At 37.1% G+C, this 12,615-nt stretch overlaps 1 protein-coding gene across 5 annotated transcripts in view; it reads left to right on the top strand.

The window, feature by feature from the left end:
• Positions 1 to 12,615, top strand: part of KATNIP (katanin interacting protein) — a 61,059-nt gene that overhangs the window by 13,284 nt on the left and 35,160 nt on the right. For all 5 annotated transcript variants that reach the window (XR_010613657.1, XM_065684011.1, XM_065684009.1 and 2 more), the window contains exons 8-12: positions 1,664 to 1,827; positions 3,829 to 3,941; positions 4,390 to 4,492; positions 4,933 to 5,139; positions 8,372 to 8,512. Coding sequence is in view for 4 of the 5 variants with exons in the window: in XM_065684011.1 (XP_065540083.1) it covers positions 1,664 to 1,827; positions 3,829 to 3,941; positions 4,390 to 4,492; positions 4,933 to 5,139; positions 8,372 to 8,512 (728 nt within the window). In the remaining variant the exon portion in view is untranslated. The remainder of the gene's footprint in view (positions 1 to 1,663; positions 1,828 to 3,828; positions 3,942 to 4,389; positions 4,493 to 4,932; positions 5,140 to 8,371; positions 8,513 to 12,615) is intronic.

The following is a 12,615-nucleotide window of genomic DNA, read 5'->3' as shown; positions in this document are numbered from 1 at the left end:
TCATCAGTTGATGCTTTGGAAGATTCTGACACAATGCATTTATAGCAGTAAAGGCCTAGTTTTACACGGCACAGCAAAATTAGCTCTGTTGCTGCTTGGGACTGTACTTGAATTGCACCTTGAACACAACAGGACAGTCTCCAGTGCTGGGTAGGTGAGCTGGTATCTAGTACCATACTGGAAAATGTTTCTCCTGGACTGGCAAACACCATTTTGAAGGCACTGCTGCTTATTCTAGAAATCTGCTGCTAAGGTTTGGTCTTTACTTAGGCTAAAAAAAAAAATCAAAACAAAAAAGCTCACAAATCTAGGGCCTGAAATCATGGCTGCAGTTCTTATTTCAGCACAGTCCTTAATTGAACAATTCTGATGAACTTGATTTTTGAAAGGTCTGAGATAAAGTTTTCAGACTTACCATACTCTGTGGTTAAGATAGTTCTTTTCAAAGAATCATAATGCAGATGTGTCCCAAGAAAGCAGTAAAACTAATGGCTTTGAAGAGTCAAAATACTAGTTTCTTAATTGGCAGAAAATGGAATTGAGGAAAAGCAGCTAATTCTTTTTGGCTTCAGGATAAATCTGTGTGGTTTGAGACCCTCGCCCACCATCTGTCTGAGCAGATGCTTGCTTTGACCACTTTCCAAAGATGTGCGTAGCATTTTCTCATTCTAATAGTGCTTGTTAGAAACATTTCTGTCCAACCAGCACTTAAAATCCTTAAATTAATTTCATTTCAGGGGGATTGGTATAGAAAAATAGAAAGAACTGTATTTTGTCCTTGTATTTTCAGAGATGACTAATACTTCTTGAGTTTTTGTGAGTGTGGATGACATATGGCTTAAGGAGTGTGAATGCATGCAAGTCTCTATTCAGTTTTAATTCCTGTCTTTCCAAGGTAGTCTCTCTGTTACTAGCATCCACTGCAATTTTACTCTCCTGCTTAGTAAATCTCACTGCAGCATTATGAGCATGCTTGCTTGTCAGCCTGTTCTTCAATATTTTCACTTGATCTAAATGTCTGTGTAGATTCTGTCCCTTTTCTTCCCTTGACTTTTGAAGTCCTTGAATATAATCACTGTGCTACTCTTTTAGTCCAGTCTTGGATCCTCTATTGTTAAATTTTATTGCCTTTCTTTTAAATCTGTTCATAGGCTGTGACGTTTCTATTTCACCATGAATTTGATGACTACTTAAGTAATAAGGTCATTTGTTTTGCCTTGCAAATAGCAACTCCTGATTCCCCTTGTTACGCTAGAAGACTCTCTGGATTCCTCCAAAATAGCTGAACACCCCAGTTACACTGAATAATTCTGATGTGCTGAAATTACATATACTTTTTTTTTAATGGACCGTTACAAGGCATTTCCATGAAATACCAGAACAGAGCAACTTCAAAACATTCTTAAAGCATAAAAATTATGTTTTTCATGTGCCAGTTTGCCTGATCTTAAGATACTGTTTCAGCTGTTGTCTAAAGTAGATCTGACCTGGAATCTTAATATAAAAACAAATTGGAGCAATTCAGCCTTGCTTGGGATGGTTACAGACTGCTAGCAAAGCCCTGTGTCAGTAACTGAACTCTATGTTTCAAATGTATGCTGTTTTAATGATCTATACTTGTGTTTCTAGACAAATGAATATTCCTTCCTTCTTTTGGTGGCAGGACCCTTAAGTCGACCAGAAATCCCACTTTCTGCAACTCGAAAGAGTGTGTGTGAGAAGGATCCTGTTCTCTCTGTTTCAGCTGTAATTCAAGCAATGCAAATTGAAAATGAAGTCTTGCAGAAAGACCTGCAAGGGCAGATGTTTTCCACAAGCCCTCAGGAGGTATGGCAAAATATAGAGGCAGGCTGTTTGATCAAGTAGTGAACCCCCCATAAATTACAATCTCTTACAGTTAAGATTGTGTATGAATGAATGGTGATGCCTCTTCAGTGTAATTGAATTTGTATCATTCTTCCGTAGGGTGGTTTTCTTTAATCTGCTTCCTCAGGTTAGTGCCTCACAGCTCTCTCTTGATTTCAGGGATCACTGAGCAACAGATAGACCAGTCACATGATATGTTTGTACAGTGAAATGCACAACTGCATGAATGCCTGTTTGGGCCATTTTCATTCTGGAAGCTTCTGAAACAAAATAATATGTGATTTCCATACCAATAAATCCTGTCTTCCTACTGGACTCATTAATATGTTCCCTGTTACTACATACCCTGCTTTTGGAGCAGAGCTGTCATGTACACTGTTGGCTCATAGTGAGGAGGGGCTAGTATGGGTTTTCTGCACCAGTGCATGTACATCTCTCATCTCCAACAACCACATTTAAAAATAATTTTAAACTTGTCTTATAAACAAGGAAATCAACAAAAATCCGTCCCTTATTCAGGTCAGACCATTATTCCTCGTTAATGTAAAGAATAAGGAGGTTTGTATTGACAAACCTAGCTAAACTTTGAGCGTCACCAGTAATTCAGTTCTAACAGAAAAAGAAAGTGCATAAAGAAATTTGAACAGAAACCAAGATTTACGAAACTGTTAAGGACAGTGTTCATGGATTCAAGGTCTGCTTCCAGTTTGGTGTTTAGAAGACTGATTTTAATAGGAAGGAAAAGAGATATGCCTAGGTGTTCATGGAGTTCTTCATTTGAATTCTGAGAGTTTCCAAGACAGCTGACTACTTTAGCTTAAGCTGATGCTCCCTGAAATTGTGAGTTGGTGCAGAGATGAATATATATCCGCTGTCATTGCTGAGCCAACATTGGGTTTCTGGGGAGTTTTGGTTAGGAGCGAAGGTGAAAATATTCTTTTACTATAGGTAAGTACATCTGATTTCACCATCTAGGTCAAATTTGCAATCTTATTTCTCTTGGTTTTGAGATATTTATAGCTTTGCGATCAAGAGAACAAATTTTATTGAATATTCTCACATAATGCATCATCCTGCTAATTTTAAGACTGTTGTGCTTAAATGAGAAATAATGAAATAACACTTAAAATAGTTGTAATTTTACCCTGACACTTGAGATGGAGTTTCAAAAACAGACTGTGAGTTCTCAGTCTTAAAGCTGACCTAAACGATCTTCCAAAAGTAATTTAGTTTTGCTTACCCAATTGTGGAATTTGGCCTTTGATATTTAAATGTATAACAATGTAGAATTTTTAATACTGAAAACCTAATAAACTTCTAAGCATTTTAAAGTTCCCTTACTCTTCAAAAATCGTAGAAATGGAAGTGACCTGAGAGCAGAAGGACTGCTGTTCCTCTCTGTGCTGTGTATTCTGTCTCTGACAGAAGCTACTGCAAATTTTTAGGAAAAATAACAAAGGGAGGAGAGTACAGACTTAGGTACGGGCAGAGAAAGGGCCCAGAGCATTGTAGATCTGCAGAACTTTTCCTCTGTTTTCTCTTAGATAGTCGCTGATAGTTCTATATTTAAAAATTAAGTCAAAATTTTATTATTATTATTATTCTGATAACACTGAGCTTTTCCAGGTTTGAAAGTCTTTATGATCCTGTTTTGGAGAAGGAAAGAGTTCAGGCAGAGACGCATATATACTATTCAATGTATATATATGGAATAGTCATTACAGAATACTTTTATGTTCCTTTTCTTCCAAACAAAGATCGAGCTCCAAACTCAAGTCTTTCATTGCAAATCAAGACCAAGTCTGTTAAATGTGCTTTAACGAAGTATAGTTACAAATTAGCTAAGGTTAGTTAAAACCAGAGCTGGGCCCAAACTCTTATTTATTCCAGAGATGCAGATTGATACTAATTGATATGTAGAGAACAGTGTGGATGAAACATGTTCATCTTTTTCTTACTTAGAAGAAGTTTTCTGTTTCATCTGTTGTTTCTACAACTGGTGAACCTGCAGAAAAAAGCCAGACAAGGACTGACATCAAAGAAGCTGTTGAGAGAATTTGTTTTTCTGGAACCAGGTATATATATTTCTTTTAAGGACAGCTTCCTGTTTTGAAGAGGTATTTTTCAGTATACCACCAGGTGTAGTGTAGTACCACTACACCTGATAATCTTTAGATATCTGAGACATCATACAAGTGGTATCAAATTAGGGAGAAGGTTCCAGCCTTGGGCCAGTCTCTGTGGATTAGGGAACTGCCAGCATCTTTGTCTGTTTGTTTCTATATTACCTATGTATTACTTTCTCAGACTGCCTCAGAACTACCTGAGAACTGGAGCCCAGTCTTTTAACCAAATTATCTAGGGTGGGATGCCACAATAGTTGTCATTCAGTGTAGGGGTATGTGGGATTGTTCCCTGGGGTGTGTGCGTTTGTCTTGTCATCTCTTCACCTTTGAACCAACTAAACTATTTCTTAAAAACACAAGAATTGTGAGGAAGTAACACAGAATATGTATGTTTTAGACAACAGAAGAAACGTCCAGAAGTCCTTCAAGAGCTTGAGCACAATTCTGCCTGTGACAATGACGTATTCCTCTCTGATGACAAATCCATGTTGAGAGAGAAGGTTTGTATATATGCGTACCGTAACTGATGCTTCCCAGTATTACTGAAACATTGGAGTGATACAATCAACAGATTGAATGATCTGTATTCCACCAATTCTGCCCCATGTCAACTAATAAACCTATGGCAGTGTAAGAGAAGAGAATTTATCACTGTTCCTTTGTTCATCAGAATGGCAAAAGAATCAGGCAAAGAACAGAGAGCTGTTTTCTCCTTGGGCTTCCTAAGAGGGTGATAGTTCTTTTCTCTCAGCCTGCCATAGGTTTATTAATTGATGTGGGGCAAAACTGGTGGAACCTGGATTGAATATCGTCCAGATGGCCTTGAGTTTGCAAGCTTTTTTTTCTGATTCATCAGTATTGTAGTCTTAACAGTCTTTATTTTGTTGCACATTTTATTGTTTTGTCACTTATGTTTATACCATATTTCATTTTGTCCCAGATGGCAACCAGTATGGAAGTACAAGATGCTATTTATGTGACTATGGAACTTCTTTCTAACTGGGGAAATCCCGTAAACGTGGGCCTGAGCAAGGTGGAATTCTTTGATTTATACAACGAAAAGATATTTGTGTCTCCTCATGATGTGGACATTCGGAATGCTGACAACCCAGGGGATTTGTGCTGCTTGGTCAATAAGAACTTAAACGTAAGACAGCTTCGTCCTGGATGTGAAAATTTCTCATGATAATATTTCCTTGATATCACAAAGTTTTTTTAGAAACATGATTGCTTTTTGAACCTGACTTGCGTAACAACTGTCTGATAATTTAAAAACCCCACAAATATCACTCATTATTAACAAATCCTGCTTTCCTGACCAAGATACTGGCATTCAGGTATAATTTTGGTTTAGAACAGAATTTGGTTAATTTGCTTGACTTGCTTAACTGAGCAACTGAAGGAGGCAGCTTTAACTCTGTCTCCTTCTATATCAACTCTGGTATTATCTTGGATAAAACAACACATTCAGTTTTTAAAGCATTGTAATGTAATCATAATATGTGTAGAACGAGATCACAAACATTTAAGGATGTGGAATTTCACATTTTTACGTTATGTCTGCTGATAAACTTAAGTAATTCTTGTGATCTGAAGGTATAGAAACTTCAGTGCTAACTTCCTCCAGATGTTCAATATAAGTAAACACAAGAAGGAAACTTGTTTATTTTTTCCTGTCTCCTTGTTATCCTTTTACCTAGGGAAAGAATCATGGAAGAATAACAATTGAGTAGTTTTGAACAAGAGATTAAGAAAAATACATAACATAGTAAAAGTATTTCATGGCTCTTCTGTGAGATTATAAAATGAGGGGACATGAGCAGCTTACATGCTAAAGACAATGGGCAAAAGACAATAACTGGTATGAAATTCTGATATTACTGAAGAGATCAGCAAGTGTCCATAGTGCTTAATACAGCCATTATTTCATTCGTGCTGCACATTCACTGTGTGTCCTTTGTCTCTATGGACCTTGACAGTTAGCATTAGTATGATTTTAGCAGATAAGGATACTAAATGACTTAGACTATTAAAAAATATAATCTAAGTCGTTTCATGCTAGTGATACTTTCCTGCTTGCAGGGTAAATGAGAATGGAAAGAGGGCAAAAATGCACTCTTTTGAAATTTAGTTGAAACTTAGTATCATTTCCAGACAAATATTTTTACTTCAAACATCTTTCTTACTGTCTCCTGAAAAATCATAGTTACAAATACGCATTCTTCCTTATAGGCGGTGTTTCCTGGTAGATGTCACTCAGTAGTCATAGTAGTAACTCTCAGACTTTAGATAATTGTAAATTATGTAGTAATAGATTCATTAAGTCATTATAAACCTGTTACTCTCAGCATGTACACCTTCAGTGCCCACACAAGCAGTGTCTTGGGCTATTCTCACACAAAATCTAAGACCAACAGTTCCCACCCTCAGTTTTTTTTCCTTGATCCTGTTCAAAATGTAATTCCTATTCCTGACATATTGGATTCACCCTGAGGGTTCCAAGAACTTTTGGGCTAGATTTTTCAGTGCTAGCTGCAGAGACAGTAACTTCAGACTCAAGTACATCATATGAAGGCAAACACACCACCATCACTCTTAGTGATAAAAGGTGAGAGTCCTCCATGGTCTTGAGTTTGAGTGTGGATTCATCATTCTTCAGTTTTTGGTGTCACATCTTTGATATGCTGACAGAGACTGTAACACCTGTGAGTTTATGCATCCTCAGTCCTAGGCAGTTACTCCCACAGTCTGATAAACAAAATGATCTCTACAGCTGCCTCTCACTCAAGATACTTGTCCTGGCTCTGATATGCATTCTGTTGTTTGGAAGATCATGTGCAACTTTACGGATAAATTAGTAAGAAGCATGGACAGGTCTCTCCAGGGTCTATTTTGGTGCTGAATCTGGGACTATTACAGTACATACAAGAACCTATTGATTTCTCATGCATCTCATGACTTGAGAAGTCTGGAGTTGGATCCGTCATCAGATATTACCTGCTGGTGGAAAATGGTTTTTTAATCATTCTTGTTCATATTATGATTTCAGTGACATGATCTAGCTTTGAAGTTGTTCCTGGAATTGGGTTCACACTGGTTTGAGGACTATCCTTCATTTCTTTGATGTTTGAAGGCTCATTTCTGGTTTTATATAGAAAGGATTAAACTTATCAGGCAATCTTATGGCTGTTTATGCCTAAAACTGACATTCAAAACAGCAACAGTTTCCCAAACTTTTTGAGAGGCCTTTATGGCAGAGACTTTGTGAACCATCAGAATTTGGAACACAAAGATCACCACTCTGAGAAGTGGATCTATTCGTGATATCTTTGAACAGACTGGCAGAGCTCTGCCCTCACCATCATTAGGCACATACTGAAGTACTCAGTAGAAAAGTTTTGTAGTTGCTGCCTTCAGGAAAAACTGAAAGTCTCACTTCAAAGTGAAAAGATACAGAAAAATAATGACTTTGTGTACCTCCTTTGTGACCATATGTGCTGTGAAGCCTTGAAAATAGAAAGGGAGCTAATTTATCTGCTAATCTCAAATCGCTGAATGTCATCTGCATATGTATTTACTTTTTGCCCTCATTCGTCTCTGTTTTGGGGTAACATTTGACATCAAGTGTACTAATACTCAACATTTTGATTCTGAAACTCTTCTTGTTTCTTTCTGAGCTGCTGTGTATCCTTTTCTCCAAATTCTGAACATGTGGAGATAGCATTTCTGAACAATGTCCACAATCAGGCATTCTTTGGTACTTTAAAATGTGGTGTTTGTCAGTTATTTGTAAATTCATATTGCAAGTTTCTGTGATAGCATAGAAAATTTCAAGTGTAGAGTCCTATATAAAGCTCTAAGGCATAGATCTGTAAATGAAATTAGTTGTCTGCAAAGCCTGATTAAAATAGAGGCTTTGAAATAAAATTCTGTAAGATTCCCCTCTTTAGAGGGCAAAACAGAAGTGTAAGCACTTTAAGAAATTGTAAAATGATTATACAGTGTGCATTGTGCTCAGTGATCCCCTCTGTTGCCTGCAAAGCTGATTAATTTGATTAAAATAAACTGGGCTTGCTCTGACCCTGCAGTTACAAAGCATGGCAGACGGCCTGTCATCTGTGAGTATGCAGATGTCTTACTGGGACAGCAAGCAGCTGACCTTTATCTAATTGTCAGGTTGTTGTGAGCTGTCTTACAGTCAGGAGAGTCGGATTTACTGCTTGGAAATGAGGTTAAGATTTTGCTCTTAATGTAGTAGATTTTATTATATGGTTACTCTTCTAATCTGTATATATTTTTCTGTGGGGTGGTGAGTTAATTAAAACATCCTGCTTTAGGAGGAAAAGTATTAGTGACAGTCTGTTTGTATGTGCCTTTAGATCACGAAGGAAAGCTTCCTTTGGATGTGCCCTTTCCATCCACCCGTCCAACTTTACTTTGTGATCCGCAATCTCACCCGGTCACATGACTTCGGTATATCCAAGATCGAGATCTGGAATTACAACACAACAACTCCCAGTGTAAGTAGCCTCTTCTCAGCTCCTCTGTATGTACGCTCTGCCTTGTCTATGGAAATCAGTTTGATCTTCTTTCCAAATGAATGAAATAAATGTGGATACTGTTTTCTCTAATAAAATAGAGAGCTAGGAGGTGTCCATGCCTACTGTGAAATTTGCTTTTTTCTTGACTGTAAGTGATAGCAGTGTAAGTGTTAACATTTTCATAGGCACAATGAGCATTTGCTTTCAAAGCTGTTAAAGATCTCTAAAGACCTAATAAAAGGCTTCCATGTTCTGTCACTTAATTCTTTATTAAGGCAAGTGCATCTTCATATTCAGGACCTTCAGTTGTTTTATAACAATATGCTGTGGCTTAACATCCATAAATATGTATTTTCTGTTGTATGTAAGTATAAATAGGCTGACTGTTGCTTGATTTCAATTTTGTCAGTTTAGTTAGAATCAGAATGGTTTGGATTGGAAGGGAGCTTAAAGATCGTCTAGTTCCAACCCTCCTGCTGTTGCCAGGGACAACTAAAAAGTATGCTACCTGTGTGTTCATAATAAAATAGGTAATCTACTGTTGCAATAGAGACATTTCATGGCAGATGGTCTCCTGTTTGTGTGTTTGAATGTCACCATGAAAATTATTCTTGTTTGTACACTGCAGTGTTAAGAAAAAAATCCCAGGTACTGGATCAAAGAGGATTTGCCGACCTGGATTATAAATAAGAAGCTTTATTGCTCTGGTTTTGCTCTCATCCCTGTTCTTATATAAGCACATACGGTAATTTATACATATGGAAATGGTCATGGAAGGGACAGCTTAAACAAGTTTACTATTACATGATTTATATTTGTTTTCTGGAATTTTAATAGCTTCCTCTATTAAAATGTGGGCTACAGAATGCTCTGCCATTATTAGAGAGTGTGAAAGGGACTACTGGCTTTGGAGGTAATAGTATGATTTGTTACCAAACCTATTGAATACAATGCAGGAAATACACATAAATATATTTCGGTGTTTAAAGGCACTGTTTTTTAAATAAACTGCTATAAAGCAAGCTGTACAATCCATTAGGGGTATAATCCCATGGATTTTGGTGGCAGTGCAGCAATCTACACTGACTAAAGAAATGTCTCATTATCCCTAAGATGAAAGAATAATACATAGTTCTGCCTATTTCTGTAATTTGTCATGAGGAAGTTTTGTCTGAGAAATATAAAACATGTAAAAAAATGTAATTAGGCAGCAATTTTCTTCTGCTAATGTAAATACAGAGCCAGATTTCTGTGGGTTTTTTTGTAATCATTCTAACCTCCTCCATTCCCTCAAAAACCACGTGAGAGGTGCCAAAGTACTTCTTCAAAAATAAACAAAAAATTAATTCAGGCCAGTACTTTTGTATGTTTGAGGTTTAGAACTTGAGTCTGGAGATAGAAAATATGTCTGAAGGAAGCTGTAATAGATTAAGTCATTTTCATAGGTTCCTTGATTCACTGAGTTACAAGGAAGGTCTCAGAGAATGCTTCATCTTGCCTTTATTTACTTCAGATAAGGTCTGAGAAAAAGGAGGCAATTTTTAGTCTGCAAGAGGAGATCAAATGTAGGTAAAGGCAGCCAGTTCTTTTCAAGCTTGTCTGAAATATTCAGACGTTTTGTAAATACTTGCTACAGTGTTGAAACTGCATTCTTGCTTGATGCTATTGAAACTTTTCGTAAGATCCAAGATAATGTCTATTGCATGTCTTCAGAGATCTCTGAATGGAATTTATACTTAAATGCATGAAGGTCTTAGTTGCTCTCCAATGGGATCATTTTCTTCTTCAAGTGATTGCCTACATGCATGTCCCTTGTGTATGTATGTTCTTGTCCGTTCTTTGGAGTTGGAGATTTTTTTCAGTGCCAGACTATCACTGGGGTGCATTGTCTGTAAGGATACAGGTGCTTTGTTCCAGCCAAGTTGGGTTTGTAGGAGAACTTTTCTAGTTCTTGACTTCTTTTCCATTGTTCCTTATTTTTCACACTTCCATGAGAAGTCAGGCAGGAGCAACTTGATGTCCTCTGTCCAGATGTAATTTGCAGAAAAGTACCTCTGGTTTTAAGCTTTGTCCTTCATGCACAAATGTCACTGAAATAGCCAGAAATACCATCCTTGTTGCTTCACTGAAAAGCACTGTCTCAGCAGGCAGTCTGTGAGGGCTGAAGGTACAAACTGGGAAGGAACATCAAGAGAAATTGTAGAACAGTTTTTACCAAATCTTTAAATTTTTTTTTTTCTTTCTGGCCTTTATTTTACCTACTTGCTTGTTCTGAGACATTGTGCTGTTCCAATTTCTCTTCCAGGAGGCAAAAAAACTTGGGTTGGATGAAGTATTGAATATTTGTTTACAGGATGACTTCTTGATGGAATTAGTCATTGAGGAAAGGATTTTTCCAGCCTCTTCATGCTCGAGGCGAATTAAGCAGTGGTACTAGGAAAACTAAACATTCTGTGAATGTTTCCTACTGCATCTGATCACTAAGCTACTGGAAGCTCAGAAGAGAGGTGGGAGGGAAAAAAGAGCAGTTCTAGTCTTGTGTCTGTTGAGATCTGTTTGTATTCTTCCTAATGAGCCTCAGTCTCTTTTGAATTTCGGTGAAAAAGATTTTCATTATTTCTTTTACTGGTTCCTTTATTATAGAATCATAGAATCATAGAATAGTTAGGGTTGGAAAGGACCTCAAGATCATCTAGTTGTTCTGAGCTATCATCTGTTACTAAAGCCTGCCCCAGTTCCTTCTGTCTCTATTGTCTCAGACACCTCTTTTGCTTCCTACAGCACCTATCCCAGACATTCCAAAGCATTAGGGAAGGAGAAGTCATTTCCCACTAACTGGAATAGTAATTTTGAAGTGCCTGGCCCTTTTCTGTGCTTGACTGTCCCTCCTTCAGGGACACCATCTCATTTTGCAATGTTTTCTCAGTACTGGTGGGTGGAGTGGGATTAATTTCAAAACATTTTGTTCTTAAGAGGTTGCTGATCTTCATTTAAAGAGATGAAATTGACAAATACTTTACAAAATACAGATGTGTACATTTCTCTAGTTTCATACAGTTTATATCTGTTCTCAGATAAAAAATACAGAACTAAGGTTTGTTTATTTCTCAGTAGAGGAACAGCAGTAGAGGCTAGGATATTACATAGAAATGCTGCAGTTATCCTAAATTCAACTGTGAATGTCCAATATCTCTAGCATTTAAGGAGGACATAGAAAGATGAAGAAAATAACATTACTGGGGCATCCTGATAGTATTTCTCTTCCCCATCATCATTTCAGGCAAAGCCATGTATGTATTTTTTAATATATATAATTATTAAAGTGTTTTGATTCCAAATTAGATTAATCTAGTAGTGTTCCTATTCAAAGGGAAAAAAGATTATGTTTTATGTCCAAATGCATTAGTACCAACATATAGCACTTTATGATACTCTAGGAGTAACCCGGCAGTCATGACATAATGGCCAATTAAACTGGGTTTACAGCTGTTCTCTGAGAAGTTAATGAAGGTTATCTTTTTCTATCAGGAATCTATCAGGAATGTGTCTTGCATTCCTACACCTACTGCCCTCTTTCAACTGGAGCTTTCTTATTATGCCTGCATCTTCTGTTTTTCTCTCCGTGTAGGTCCATATTATATTTTTCGCCTCATACATGTTATTATTTGGAATGCAGTAGAATGGAATCTATAAAGACTTATAAGCTATGAAGAGTGAATACAGGAGCAAAGAGGAAAATTTAAGTCAGTATGCAAAAACTGACATCCAAGAGATGAGCAAGTGGGATGAAACTGAAACGTCTTACTTTCACAAAAAGCTTCTCAGTTTCCATGAAGATAAGGAAGGAACAGAGAGTTTTTAAAGATTCCACATGATGGGCACATTACTGAACTTTAGAGGGCAGAAAGGTGGTGAATTTTGTCTCATCTGCTATATTTTCTGTGAAGATATCAGTATTTTTGTCAGGAGGGAGACGAGGTTAGATGGAAATGCTAAAGAAGATAGAACATTAGTTCCTACTGCAATGGAATGGAAAAATCAGGTTTTAGTGGGTGCCATAGAAAAGTAGAACATGGAGATAA

This window comes from Lathamus discolor, chromosome 6 (genome assembly GCF_037157495.1).
Source record: "Lathamus discolor isolate bLatDis1 chromosome 6, bLatDis1.hap1, whole genome shotgun sequence".
Taxonomy (NCBI): Eukaryota; Metazoa; Chordata; class Aves; order Psittaciformes; family Psittacidae; genus Lathamus; species Lathamus discolor.
The sequence above is the reverse complement of the archived record's forward strand: the minus strand, read 5'-3'. Positions and strand labels throughout refer to the sequence as shown.